At 33.6% G+C, this 16,065-nt stretch overlaps 1 protein-coding gene across 1 annotated transcript; it reads right to left on the reverse strand.

The window, feature by feature from the left end:
• Positions 1-14,789: 14,789 nt before the first annotated feature.
• LOC132619416 (F-box/kelch-repeat protein At3g23880-like) lies at positions 14,790-15,778 on the reverse strand. The gene is made up of 2 exons (XM_060334329.1): positions 15,341-15,778; positions 14,790-15,251 (listed from the first exon to the last, which is right to left on the reverse strand). The coding sequence occupies exons 1-2, from the start codon at positions 15,776-15,778 to the stop codon at positions 14,790-14,792; spliced, it is 900 nt and encodes a 299-aa protein (XP_060190312.1).
• Between the last annotated feature and the right edge of the window lie 287 nt (positions 15,779-16,065).

Genomic DNA, 16,065 nt, shown 5'->3' on the forward strand with positions numbered 1-16,065 from the left:
TTATCATAAATTTTAAACAGTTTATCATCGTTTCATTTTTCGGGTCTGGACTCGTTAAAATTATTACAAGACAACATTTTGCAAAATCTTTATTCTTCTACACATTAATAGAGGAATAAAGGATCAACAATTTTCAACCAAATAATTAGCCCACATCTTTAATACTCAACCCAAATTATCAGCCCATATTTAAATTAATAGGCCAGCCCAAAACGGACCAGCCCAATTAACTCCTACCCGGCCCAACCCCCTTATCTTAACCCTAACCCTTTTCTTCTATCTTCTTCCGCCTCTTTCCTTCATCTCTCTCTCTTATCCTCAACCCTAGCCGCCCCCCTCTCTCTTTCATCCTCACCCACGTTACCCGCTCCTCTCCACTTCCCCTTGTCCCCCACGCCTCACGTTCCTCTCCACTCACCCACGCTCCTTCCACTTCTCCATGTCTCCCACTCTTATCTCTCCCACTCCTATTTGTCCTCATATTTGTTCTATAAAAAGGGGATGGGGGATGAACAAAAAGGGGGGATTCAGTTTTTTTTGGGGATTTTTGGGGAGTCAAAATCAACTTGGCTTTTGAAAAGAGCACGAAAAAAAAAACAGATTGAAAAACCCAAGAAAAATCTCCTCACAAGAACATAAGCTTACACCTTAAAAGGGACACGGATTGGTGATACATAAGAATTTCTATCGAAGTCTTGAGTTCCCTTTTTTTTAAATCTGATCTTGAACCTTTAAAGTCAGAAAAATACTCTTTATTGAATTATGAGATTTGTGGCGAAGAGTTAAATTCTTGACGATTCGATTTACTTCCGTCGTTGCTCAGCAAGAATTTTAACTACGGGAGGTACTTTAATTTTGACTCGAGTTTCGAATTTGTCAATACGAGAGAAGATTCGAGACCTCGACGTCCCATTTCACTGCACCACGAACAGGTAAAAATTCGATGCTATTTTGATTTATGGTTCTGTCAAGATCTTGTTCGTTTGGAAAAATCATGGCCTAATGTACTGCTATTTCCATTTTGTGATTTAAATCCGTGCCTCAGTTGATGTTGTTGTTTCTTTTTAGTCTCTTTAAAGTTATTGTTTGGCTGATATGGAAATCATGTTCTTATTGAAGTGTGACTATAAATATTTGTATTAAAATTCCTATTTCGGGTATTCCTTTAATCATAGTAATATTTGTCGAAGATCACGACAGTTTAATGTAGTCCGGAAGTCAGTCTTTATGCATTACTTGAGACACTAAAACCTTTACAGTGAGTTAGACTTTCTTTTCCTATTTTCTTTTAGGCATACGTGTGAAGTTCTATTTGTGGCTTTCATAATTTTACCCAGTATTGTTGTCTGCATAATACTAAGAATGCATGTTCTTTCCTTACGGTCACTTTAAAAGGAGTATCTTTTAAGTCTTGTAGTCCGTTAAAACTTAATTTCTGAACATGTTCAAATGCAAATGAGAGTCAAGACTATTTTACAACAAAGTGTATGATGTTAGTATATAAACCATGCTGCTGGATTTTTGGTTGTGACTGAATGTTAACGTATCTCATGGATTCGCGCTGTAGTTTCTAGTTCCATTTTATCTCCATAGGATGCATATATCACACAGTTGTTCCCTGCCATTTTCGTTCCTTGCTTAAGTTATGAAAAAAGCATGAATAAGTCGAATTTTCTTTCAACTATAGTATATATATGGCTGTAGTTATACAACTTCTTGTTTGAGTTATAATAGCTAGGATAAAGTCATGTTCAAAGTATGGAGATGGGATAGTTTAATTTTACGTTGGCCTCTATTTCTAGCACAGCCTCATTATTTTGAAATCTCTGAGATAATTAGCTGCCTTTAGTTGTATTTGAATCTATTTCAGCCTTTAGAGCATGAGTACCGAATAAATATATTAGTACTATAATCTTGCTTATTTACATGCACTAAACACAAGGTCAAGTGCTTGGGTTTTGGACCAGCACAGAGTAGAAGCTAAAATGTCTGCCTTTGGTTTCCTCGTATCGTTTTTAGCATCAAAACTCTAAAGAACAATTGAATTTCAGTCTTTCTTCAAAGAATGGAACCTTGGACTTGTGTTATTTTCAAGTAGTTAGCTGCCCATCTTTTTTGATGACTTTTCCTTTCAAATAATCCTGCAACTATGAACAACTACTAATTATATGCTGTAATTAAATACAATGTAACTTCTAGGAATTAGATAAAGCGGGCATATGAAACTACTGACTATCAATCAATCTTAAGTTAATACAGATGAGCCATAACTATAAACCATAAGCCTATGACGCCCCCTGTTAATTATATAAAGTGACCAGGATGTACTTCCACCCTTTCTCCTTACATAACTCCGTGATTCCCATGTCAACTACATCCTCTACCAGCAGCCAATGCATCAGCAACAGGTTTGGTTTCCAAAGTAACCTCCCCAACTACTACACGCCATGCGACAGCTAAGAACTTCTGGTTTTAAAAAATAGTTACTGGTCCTGCAGGCTAAGTTTTCTTTTTGTTAGAAATAATTAACTGCTTCGTTGTTAAGAGTTCCTGTTTTGAGCGTGTTGCTTTATTTATTCACATGTAGATTTTAGTACGAAATTTGATTAATCGTTCATGTCTTTAAGGTCCTTATTCATGTATGTTTGTAGTGACTTTCTTGAATTTATGGGTTGTGAATTGAATGATAGTGCTACTCTACTTTATTTACTTATCCTTTTTTATGAAAGGAATCATATCGTTACTCTAATCTTCTATTATTTTCTTTGTTTCGCATGTACAACCGGAGCCGAAGAGTTTCGCTTCGAAACTCAACGATACCGCTTATGGAGTTTGCATATTTGCGCCCAATCTTACTTGAGCCGAAAATCACGGAAAATCTCGATCTCTCGTGAAAGTCAAAATGGCTTTTTCACCTTTTATACCATCTTTGTCATCTCATTTTCATTTTTTCGACATTTTGTTTTATATGTTTGGCGTGACTAACATTTTATATTACTTTATTTTCCTGACTTAGATGAACGTTATCAAATTAGTGAAGCTTAATAATGGGTAGTTAATTCCACAAACTATATTCACTTCTATTTATGTTCCAAACTATTTATAGTATCCATAACAATTATTTGAATGACCGATTTTTCAAATTAGCACGATCACATCGAGCTAAAAGAATCAAGATTTACTCTTTTTATCTTAGAACACTTGAAATACATATTTGCTAAAACGTTAATATTAATCTTCCAATAACTTTAAAAAATACATTTTAATTTGCTAGTTGGCGTAATTCATATTCAGAATACGTATGAACATCACCCATTCTGTTTCTTTTGGTTTATTTATAATTAAACTCTTTTTATTAAATCATTATTTTTTCTATAAGCTTTCTTACTTTAAATAACATTTTACTTCTATCTAAAACTTTAGCAATACTTTAAAGATATTTTCTTAAATATTTTATAATACTATTATTTACACTTAGCCTAATTAATTGCAAGTCCGGTCGGTTAACCATTGTTAATGAGTCTTAAAGGATGCCTAATACCTTCCCTTTAGACTAATTGAACCCTTACCTAAAATCTTAAGTTTCGCAGACCTTAAACAGAGTTAAACTTTAAACATAATTTTAATAAACTTTAGGTGTCCTAATTCACCATAAATAATAAAGTGGCGACTCCTTAAAACAAACAAACAAAAACGGGAATCTCCAATACGTCATACTTCTAATTTTAACTAACCTTCGGGTAAAAATGGGGTGTGACAGTCACATCGGCTTGCCGAATCAGAACGTCTTGTTCGTGACTTGAAAAATCTCAACGCTCCAATCCCAACAAGGTATTCCTTAACCATGCCTCAAGTAGGTCCAGAAACTTGCGAGCTTGCTGTGTAAAGTGTTATACCCTATTTTAACCGGAGTCAAAATAGTTTACAACATCCCGATAATTCCGGGGTTAATGAAAGTTATGGAGTCGCCACCTAATTATTTATGGTGAATTAGGACACCTAAAGTTCATTAAAGTTATTTATTTAAAGTTAACTCCGTTTTAAAGTCCATGAAACCAAATGATTCTAGGTACGGGTTCAACTAATTTAAAGGGAAGGTATTAGGCATCCTTTAAATTCTATTAATAATGGTTAACCGACCGGACTTCGGTGAATTAATTAGGATTTGGGATTTTTTTTTAAAATACTTAGCTCTTAAAGGAATTCTTGACGCTAAAATGGATGAAAGTTGAGACTATCGAGCCAAACTTGCTCATTTTAATATACTACTAGATAAAGACGTTTATTTATAACAAAAAGGATTCTGAATTTGTAGCTGGTAGAAAGGGGCTTAGGATTGAATACCAATTTTAATAATTAACTAACTTAATTAGATGTAGAAAGAAAAATATGTCTGGCTGTTGGAGTTGTTAAACGTCTCATTAAAAAAAAATAGAGTTTTGCTAAAATGTTACTTTTATACTTGCTGAAGTGATATATTACGGACTTCCTCTTTCAAACTAACTAGGTATTATGCTCCTATGTGACAAATGTCCTATTAATCGAGAGTTAAATGACACTAGATGATTAAATACAGTCTAATTGTTAATGCCGTAACGATCTGGTTTCAGCACACAAACACACAAATTAGCAAACAGAGAAAAGGAAAAAACGTAAGATGATAAGCATGTTCTTCATTCAGTTTTCCGGGGATGGTAAACTTCCCAATTTCGATATTCCACAAACGTAAAGGAGGAAATACTATCATGTTGACTCCGTGCGGCATCGGCGTCGTTGAGTCTCAAATGAAACTCTTCGGCTCCGGTGTTCATGCAAAACAAAGAAAGTAACAATGAGAATGGAGGAAATCGGATTCTTATATCAAATATAGAGGACATTATACGTAAAAAGGAATCAGTCTACCATTTAAATCACTCACATTCTGTAAACTAAACATTTCACGTAATGAAAGGAAAACAAGACTCAAGCATGATAGTACTTTATCCTAAAATATATCGTCCAAAGCAGTACACTCAGTTGGATGAAACTGTTCTCATTTTTATACACATTGGAGACTAAAGGAAACATGCTCTAAAATGTTTATAGAAGACAGTTTCCTATAAAGTACATGTGCAGCAGTTAATGCAATAAAATGGCACAGGATTTGTCTCTTATTTGGTTCAACATTCATCAACGATACCAGTTGTGATAGCAGCCGTATGATCAGACAACAACAACAAATAGTGATAATAACTCATGGCAAGCAGTAGCTATGTAGGTGGTCCATGGGAGAGGAAATACTTAAACAAATGTAGCATCAATTTCCTTCAAAAATAATAGGGGCAGCAAGACCAAGTAACAGAAGAAACAAATAAAGCAAAACAGTTTCAGTTTCTAGAATAAATAACTCATGTATATATTAGGTATACTCTCATGTATACATCATAATGTATACATGGTGTTTCCTATTCATGTAGTAAACAACTGCCATGTTTTCATAGCCTACGACAATACTTAAATCAGTACTTCAGTTTAAATGCTTACAGACACCAACAAGCAGAACACAAAGCCAAAGACTTAAGACATCAAAAATACAGGAACAAAAACTGAAGATGACAGGATGGGATCAAAAACAAGACTTCAGGCACCTTCAGTTACAAAATCTGTTACTCATATACAATCAAGCCGGATTTTATTTATATGAATTTAGGGGATAATTTAAACTAATTAATTCACAGACTAAACTCATACAAATTGAAATGAAACTGGAGAGAAGAACATCACATTCAGAAACTCTAGAAAACAGAATTAACATGATCTGGTTTATAGGGGCTTTCATAAAAACATATCTAAATATTAACAAATGGTAAAAACTAAGACGCGAACCTTAATATCTATTTATCATTCGTCAACTACAGCTACTACGCGAAATAAGCAATGCAAACAAGTTTTCGAATCACGAATGGCAACAGCAGGATATCAAACATGATTTTTTTTCTATACTAACATAATTTAAACAGAACGGTAAGTCGAAACAGCCTCAAATTTTACCTGTTGGTGGTGCAGTGAACTGGGGTCGTCGGCATCGAATCTACTCTCTCGTTATGATTAGATTCAAACCTCGAATCCCAAATGAGTTCTAAATATCTGTTGCGACTAAAGTATAAACTGAGATTGAAGAAGTAATTTTGGATGATAAAAGGCTCTAAAGTATGCATATATTGTATGGTATTTTAAATCACTGTCAAGAAACAAATAAGACTGTCTGCTATTTTCTGAGAATTGAGGCGGCCAAAAAAAATGAACTCCCTTTAATGGATAATGAAAACGAATATTTAGAGTGGAAATCCCTAGGGTTTGCTATGGTTCGAATTTTGGGCGGGACTTTTTTATCTAGGGTTTCAAAAACGAGTCCAAAATAAACCCGTTTGAATCTGAATATTAAAGGCGTTTTCGAGCTAATTTCAAAGGGTTGACTTGGATTTTATCCGCAAATGGATCGACCATTTATGGTCTTTAGGATCAAAAATGTGTTTGAAGCTGGAAAAGGACTCATTTCCTCTGTCGAAGACAGAAAACTCAGGTAGCTCAGACATAGAGACGTTTTTGTGTGGAAATGGAAAGATGCGTCTGTGCAAGGCTAAAGGGAGGATGTATTGTAACCCAAAATGGTGAGGGGAGAGAGAAGGGAGAGAGGAGGGAGCGTGCGGCGGCATGAGGGTTTCAAACCGTAGTGGAGAAAAATGAGAGAGATGGCCCTTTAGGGCTGTTTGGCTGAAGGCCTTTTGTATTTTGTTGAACTGGGCCGGGTCGGGTAATTATTAGGATATGGGTTGGACCGGCTAGAGGGCTAACGGGTTTTGGGCTGGTCGGGTGAGCTGATTTGTTTAAATGGATAATGGGCTTGATCATTTGGGCCATTAATTGGCTGAAAATATGGATGTTTCCTCCTTTATTTAATTATTTTTTGGGCTTCTAATTTAATAACTAGTACAACATATACTATGATAATTAGTGATTAATATGTAGAAAATAAAGGACTTGATAAAGTATAGTTAATTTAACGAGTACGAAATCCGAACATAAAATGATGACGAACCCTTTTGAAATTTGTGATAAAGTAATGCTAGTAATGTTGATAGTAAAAATAGTGAAAATGAAAGTAACGATATTAATAGTCTTAGCAATAAAAATAATAGTGAAAATAAAGTGTTTAGCTCGTCAATAAATTAAAAGTTCCAGGAAATAAATTGAAATAAAGGAGGGACAAAGTTGGGTGTCAACACAAAAGATTAGAAAGGAAAACAACAGAATGCTGGCAAGACGTTGTAGATTTTACATGCTAAAGTTGGTCGAAGAACAAGCATCATCAACCGGTAGAGAACTAACTGCTACTGAAAAAGGATGTGTCTTAAGAAACCGTACATATTTTTCTGAGGACGATATTGAGGACTTGTACTCTGATGATGATTAAGAATGTTGTGATTTTAGTTTTAAGTTTAATTTATGATTATGCTGTTATTTTGAAGAATATTAGTATGTTAAGTATTTTCATCTACTCAAGGTTATGAATGAATGGTGCAATTTAATTAAGTTTATTTTTTTTGTATGAATGCTGTCATTTTGACTAACTTTTGATTAATTATTAATAAACAAGTTTAAGTATTCACAAAGAACTTCAAGCTAATGTCACCGAGCCTTCAAACGAAAATGGCGTTCGAGCACTTTTCAACCACTAAAACGGCCATCCGAACTTTTGTGTATCCTTGATGTATTGATCCTACCTTATTAATCACACAAAAATAAGTAGGGTTCTATATAAAATATTGAAGTTTCGGGGTCCCGAAGCATGGTTAATCTATGGTCAAAGTACGTTAAAAAGTGTAATGGAAGAAGGGTTAACCAAAAGGGGCGGGAAAAAAAAGGACGCTATAGCGCAATAATTTACTGCGCTATAGCACTTAACGGAGTCGTCCCCGTTAAGTGTTTTAGCGCAGTAAATTACTGCGCTAAAGGCATTTTGGTAACATTTTTTTTGTTGAAGTATTTTGGTTCAAATTATTTTTTTCGGGGGCATTTTGGTTCCGGACTCTATATAGTTAGAATATGGGTTTTGCTAAAGGAAGTTGTAGGATAGCAATTATTCTCAAAAATACCCTTTCAACAAACAAACAACAAATTAAAAGGAGGGACTTTATTGTCTTTTTATCCAAAAATATAAACAAACACATCTGCTTTCCTCTTTTCTCTCTCTCCCCAATAGTGGCGGCATAGCAACTCCAGTGAGAGCTCGGAGAATGCCGGACAACAAACTTTCCGTTGAGGGGCTTTATTGGTCGTTTCTGCTGTGTCAATAGCTAAATACAATTTTCACCCAAACATTTAAATTAAATTCATCTCAAAATAGTAATTTTTGCTTGAAACAAGCTGCATTGGATAATGTCCCCAATTTCTTTCTTGTTCCATCCTCCATTTTGCTGACAAATCTTTCAGTTTCTATCTCACTTTCTACTCTCGAATAAGGAACAAAAATCAAAATCAACCAAGCATTTATTACTTATAAGGTCTAATATAAATGGGTCTTTTAAAATTTAAGCAAGCTAGTATAGCTTTGGCTTATTTGCTAATGGCGATAGACACAGAACTGAAGAGAGACGTTATGTTGGGTTTGCTATTCATAACTCAAAAGAGCACATCCAGTTCTTCAATAAGTCGACCAAGCACTTCAGCAACTAAGCCAAAGCTAGAATTATTTCGACGGGGGTCAGGGAATTCTATAATGCCTTAAGCGACCTGCAATGAAACACCCATTGAATCCGAGATGGGGTTGGGGAATTGCAGGGATGAAATTTAGGAGAAATTAGGCAACTTAGGTGAAAGACTCAAGAGCCCCTAAAAGTTCATATTTTAATGAAGTGGCAAGGGTAATTTTTGTGAATAAAAAAGTGGATACATTGCTATCTTACAACTTTCATGTTGTAGGTCAGCAAAACCATATATATATATATATATATATATATATATATAGTAAAGCTAGGACATATATAAGGTGATGTGACACCTCTCTATAACCACCATTCACATTTATTTATTTTTCTCATTTTTTTGCTTTTCCCCCCTTCTAATAAACCTAAATATTTTGTTTCCTTCTCTTTTCCTATGATTAATGTCCATTAGTCTGTCCCAAAAAGATTGTCCCCTTTCTATATTTAGAAATAATTTAACTTTATGAGATGATTTACAGTCACACAAATAGGTAAGACTTGTTTTGGACCACACATTTCAAAAGTTTTCCTTTATTTGTTAAACTTTGTGTTAAATCAAAAGAGGATAATCTTTTTGGGAAGGAGACAGTAATACTTGTAATTAAACAAAACATTACTCCTATTACGTTATTAGCAATTCAAAAGGACACTTTCTAACCTCCTAATTAATTACTCTTACACTTTTACCACTCCACTTCCTATGATTTTAATGTATATTGAATGTGATACTTATTTGGAATATGAAATGTTTAATCTTCATGTATATAAATCAAATAAGACAACATGAGTTGGGCACTGGTACGATTTTGACAATTTTCTGTTGCATCTTTGATAGTATTTGATCTTATCGCTTTCTCAATTCTAACCCTTTTTAGTTTCTTCTTGACATATTTTATTTTCTTGATTAAAACCCTTTATATTCCTCAAGTCCTTGACACCTTATTGTTTGACTTATCATGTCGCCTTAGTAATAATGTTGTAAATTTTCTTATATAGGTGAGTTTGGAGAAAGCTGATTGCTCATGCCACCACAATGGCGACATAAGGTAAAAGGAAATTCTGATTTTTCTTTGTTTCCCAGTTTTTTTCTTCTATTTCGTTTTTCTTTTTGTTTGTGTAGAGATTATTCTTTTGGCAGAGCACAGTGAGGTTCCCGTTAAGGGAAATGATGTGAGGTTATTTAATTTGCCGGATTGTTCTTTTAATTCATTAGATGCAGATATGTAATGTCGGCATCAGTCTTGTGTTCTTTGATTCATTAGATATATAGATAATTAAGTAGTTGCATACGAAAGGAGGCAACACTAGATAAGATAAGTATCAGAAGGGTTCTCTCGTTACAAATCAAATATTTCTATGTTGATCATTTAGTAAATAGTACTAGGCTACTAGCTACTACTAAATTCATGAAATAGCAAGAAATTGTTATATTACCTTCTGATCAGAAAAATACTGTTACAAGGGAGTTATCTTAAAATAATAAACTTGCACTAAATAATTAATCAGACTGAACATATATTAATTTGTACAAGAACTGATGAATTGCTGGAATTGGAAGAAAAAAAATAGGAGAAAATAATAGAAACTAGGAATTTGATCCATCACGCAACAATGATCGATGGATATATTTAATTTGTTGATATTAAGAAAAAGATCTTAGATGAAGAAGAAAAGGGTGGGTTGATTTACATCATAGGGGTGGCAATTTTGGCCCAGGCTCAATTGACCCGCTCAACCCGCCCAGATTTTCATGGGTTTGGGTATAACATACAATTATGATGGGGTAAGTTTGGGTTGGTCCAACTTAACCCATTTGTCCAAGGTAGTCCAAAGCAGCCCATTACTTTAGCCCAAATTGACTCACTCATTATTGGGAAAATGATATAAACTACTTACTTAAGACTCTTTATTACAAAACATAATGATACTTTTTCTTATTTACAAAATATAAGAATCTTCATTTTTTTAATTTTTTTTTCAAAAAATATTTTTTATTTTTTTAAAAAAAATTGAAAATTATTTTTTTATGTTTTATTTTTAAAAAAATTATTTTTATTTTTATTTTTTTTAAATTATTTTTTGCTCAATGCTTAAAAAAATCAGCCAAAATTTTGTGTATGAAAAATTGAGGATGCATTGTGTCAAAATTTGAGTATAGCTTGAAAAAATAAATTTATAATTTGATTTTAAAAAATATTAATTTTTGATTTGTTTAAAAGTTATGAATATTGTAAAGAATTGAGTCAACTTGGGGGGGGGGGGGGGGGGGATTGGATTACGATCCATTATTTAGCCCATCTTGACTCAACCCATTCTGGCCCAAATACACTTTGGGCAGGGTTGGGCATTAGCCCATTTATATATTCAGCCCATCTTGATTAGCCCAACTTCAGTCCAAATGGCCCATTTGCCAGCCCTAATTTACATCCCCGACCTTCATTACCTTTTTCACCTTTTTATGTACTATCTTATTTTTTTGTTTCTCTAAGTCAAGTTTACATATACTGATTTCAATGGGTTGTTTATATTGGACGTGTATGTTTCTCAAAATTCGTTGTCAAATAAACTTAATGAAGGAAACATTCAAAAACACTAGAAGATAATAGAATCTCCAAAGAGATATTTGAGTTTGAATTAATTTTTTGAATAAAAATTCTGACATTAATATCATACTTAGTTTGTTTATATGACTGTGCGAAGCGCGATCGTGTACACTAGTTCAAACTAAGCTACACACAAACAGATTTGCATGAGTTTTATTCACTCTATATTTCCCACTTTCTATTGATTACCATTTATTCTTTATGAGTGTAACTAGTGAATTTGGCCGCGCTTCGCGCGGTGATGAAAAGTTTAATTATTGCATTTTATAAATATAATTTTTATAAAACTCAAATATCAAAATGTGTGAAAAAATTATTCAATTCCTCCAGAAAATTAGAAACTATTATTGTCCTTTTCTTAAATAACCAAGTTAACCCCCCCCCCCCCCCCCCCCCCCCCCCGCCCCCTTTCTGCCTTTATATTTCTTATGGAAATTTTCAAAAATTAATTTCTAATCACTTTATCGACTTTTCTTATATTTTTTTTATGATTTATGTGTTTTATTTAAAATAATTAATCCAAAAATCACTTCAAAAGTAATCTTAGTGATAATTATTTATCTAATCTTCTTGCTCCAAAATTCTTTTCTTGCTCATATTTATACCCTTCCAAAAATTCACAAGTTGTTATCCTTGAGTAATCAATTCAATTCTCCTTCATTTTTCAACTATCTCATTGAAATTCCCAAAACTCATCATTCCTTGATTAATTTCTCCTACTCCTATGATAACCTCAACAGGTCCTCTATAAATTCAATAAAAAAAGTTAAGGAAAACAAAGCTTGAGAGACACATAGAGGTAACCATGCAGCCAAGTATAGCTGATTTAAAGAGAACAAGATTTTGTCAAAATTAAATTATTAACTTACAAAAAGTGTGAGGAAGTTGAGTCGATTTTTAAGGTTTTCTTTAAATATCAATATTATTTTGAGATTAAAGAAATAATTATAATTTAAAGATATCACTTGTTCTGGGAGCATGTCCAAAACCATACACATCTTTCTGTATTTATAAATAATGATAAAATAACCAAAGTACAATATGAAATTAATACAGTTATTTCTAAAATTTGAAATAGTTACCCCAGAAAAAATAAAACAATTACAGTTGGATTCATACTATAACTATGTATAAGCTTGCAACAAACAAATAAACAAAATTTGATATAACACTAATGATAGCGTATTCTTCAAGCTTGAATTTGACGAATACTTCTCACAAATAAGGCCATATGTCATTCTCTGCCACTTCCTAACAGATAAAACTTACGCAACAGAGTTATATATAAAATTAATAATTATGTCAAAAACACCAATAATGAAAAGAAAAAAAAAAACTTGCGAAAAGATTTCAAATGAAAAGGAGCAAACTAATGATAATGAAGAATTTAGAAGAAAGTTATGGAATGGAAAAGGGAGAGTGTTATGGAGCTTGATAACATTTGGATAGTATTTATAGTATCCAATAGAATTGTTAACATAACATGAAATGAAAACTAGCGTATTTGAGTAATTATAATTGAATGAGTATTAAATGTATTAATTGTACTTAAATGAATTTTATTATCAACAAATACTACGTGGGCTGGTTCAGAATTGACTCGAGATGCTACGTGGGTTGGTGCAGGTTTAATTGGGCTTTACTTCCACCTTTAATTGGCTTTTATGGATAATACATTAGTTAGTAGCAGAAATTTTAAAAACAAAATACCAAAAAGGAGAAAAATGCCAAAAAAATAGGAAAAAAAAGATAAATGAGAATGGAGGTCATAGAAAGGTACTACATCATCTTATCTACGCTTAGCTTTATATTATATATAGATCTTGATCAGAGTGTGACCACCAAAGAGTGCGCATACTTTGGTAAATATCAAATTCACATAATGAAGTCAAAATTTTCAGCATTTCGGTTTTGGTACAGAGTATTTGTATGTACTTTTAAATATTTTCAATTCTGCTATGATATTTGTTGTTTATAAAAGTAACACCGAAATACCAAATATCATATCGAAATATTAAATTACATGTACAATCCATAAAGAAGACCTAATATGGAGGAACATTTAATTCAAGGAACTAATAGTAAATTTTGAAATCCTATCAATTAGGAAAATTAAACTATCTAAAATTATAGTTTTCAGCATCTTTGCATAGCTAGTACGGAAAAGGGCCAAATATATCCCTGTACTATTGGAAAAAGGTCAAACATATCTCTCGTTATACTTTGGGTCTAAATATACCTCTGTCATTATACTTTGGGTCTAAATATACCCTTAATATTATACTTTGTCACAAATATACCCCTCATTTTAACAGAGAGACACGTGTCATCATTCTATTGGTCTATTTTAAACTATCTCCTAATTAATTAAAATTAAACTCATAACCCAATTTCTAATTAAAAGATCATACCCATACCCAATATCCGATTAAAACAGTTCTGTCATGAGAATTTGATCATTCTTCGGTGACCATAATTCGGACGCATCTCGCCGGACATTTTCTAGAACTTCTGGTTGAGAATCCAAAAGTGTTACTGCAAAAAAAGAAGACATGGTAAGATCTTGAGCTGCAAAGAGGAAATCGAATAGGAAACCCCCAAGTTTTTTATTGGTTTATTCAAATGGCTTTTGATGATTGTTATTCCTTACTTCATTTTTTCTTTCAAAGCTTCTTGCATCCAGTAATCTATTAAGCAAATTGGCTCTCCGCCTTTCTCAAATTTCTCTCGACTTTTTCCCGCACATACTGAAAGTGTGTTAATGAGTCTTTCAATTGCTAATCTAGCATTTGTAAAGGCGAAAACTTGCAAAATCAATTGGAAGTTTTATTAACCCAATGGTGAAAAATCGTAGTCCTCGTTGAATCTATTGCTTGATTCTTCACCTGAATATGGACCTATGAAAACTGTTTTAATCCAATATTAGATGTGGGTATGGGTCATTTAATTGGATATTGGGTTATGAGTTTAATTTTAATTAATTAGGGGATAATTTAAAGTAGACCAATAGAATGATGACATGTGTCCTTCCGTTAAAACGAGGGGTATATTTGTGACAAAATATAACATCAATGATATATTTGGACTCAAAATATAACGACAGAGGTATATTTATACCCAAACTATAATGAAGGGTATATTTGGCCCTTTTCCATAACCAGTACCCCAACACGTAAAAGTGCAAAAACAAAATAAGCTCCCCACAACCAAGGCATCACCCTATTTGTGTAGAAAAGGGCAACCAAAAAGTTCCTGTCAGGAAAATATAGTACTAAATTTGTGCAATGTCCTATAAAAATCCCAAAAGCTCCTGAGCTCGCAAAACAAGTATTACCATGATATGTCACACAGTATTTTAAAATAATATATATGCAGCAGATGTGATACTGGGTATATTATTGTAAGCAGTAGATATCTGTGATTTGTTGCTAGAAATTGGGATTCAGAACCTATTATTCCAAAAATAACGTTGCTTTCTTCTTCCAAAGTACTTTTTGTGCCGCTTCTCACACCAGTAGTATCCCTTGGGCGATATCAAGCTCTCCATATACGTAATGATAGATCTATCCGCATCTGCGATCACGATATCTTGCATATTATCATTCTTCGGATTGTATATAGCAACTCTACGTTCAATTTGATCTATTATCAAAGCAAATTTTTCATTCTCTGTCACGGAAAAAGGCGCTACCAACCCAAACCCATAATGATATATTTCTAATTTCTTTATGAAAAGTAAGGATGTCCATGATTCCTTAATTCCATATTCCTTCATGACCAATATCTCAAGACCCCCATCATGTTTCAAACGAGTCATGCAAAGACATTCATTTAAAACTCCTAAACCAGCGACAATATTCTCTTTCTCTTCTTGATCAGGCTCAGGGATGGGCAACATATGGAACTTTTCGGAGATGGGATCAAAATATATTACTTTGTCATGATGAAACGGTCCAAAGTACTTTCATGTGGAAAGGATTTTTTGTCCCTTACCCGGTAGTGAAGACGTCCATGCAATGTAATCCCATCACGGACTGCAATCATATCATAAGCGAATTTGAGTTGCCTCCATTTTTTGCCTTTGAGACTAGCAATTGCAACAAACTGATCCCACTCTGAGGGACCCCCATCGTAGGTAAACATCACAGCCTTGTAATCATTCTTGGAGGAGTCAAAACAAAGTCCCCCACGTGTAACAAGTTTATCCCATCTGTAGTGGTAAAGCTCAAGAACTTTGGTGCAAAATCGAGTGGCAGGAATCCACAAGTAAATATGCTTGTTTACATTAAATAGTATAAGACCGTGACAAGAACCCAAAAGTGTACAATCTTCTATACCACGCCTTTTCCTTAAAGGACAACTGAGATTTTCTGAAGTGAGTTGTTTGTTTATGAAGCTGAAGGAGGGCCGTCTAGAGCTCCTTCTCGACATTGAACTTTTATACAACATCGTGTTGGCCCCTTCTTGTCCCTGCTTCCGACGCTGGAAATTTGGATTGAAATCCAACGACACCACGACTTAGAAACACACTTGAACCGTAAGAGGGACTTCACTGGTAAATTTGAGAGAATAATGGCAGTAATCTCGTTGGGTAGATGATCTGCCATTAGCTGTTTTGGTGTTTGATACTTTTTCCTTTGGTTTTCAGCGTGAAAGGGTTGCGGTAATGTTACCCTATTAAACTCCCAAGGTTTTTCAGTTTTTGGAAGAAAAATACT

Source organism: Lycium barbarum, chromosome 11 (genome assembly GCF_019175385.1).
Source record: "Lycium barbarum isolate Lr01 chromosome 11, ASM1917538v2, whole genome shotgun sequence".
NCBI classification, from domain to species: domain Eukaryota; kingdom Viridiplantae; phylum Streptophyta; class Magnoliopsida; order Solanales; family Solanaceae; genus Lycium; species Lycium barbarum.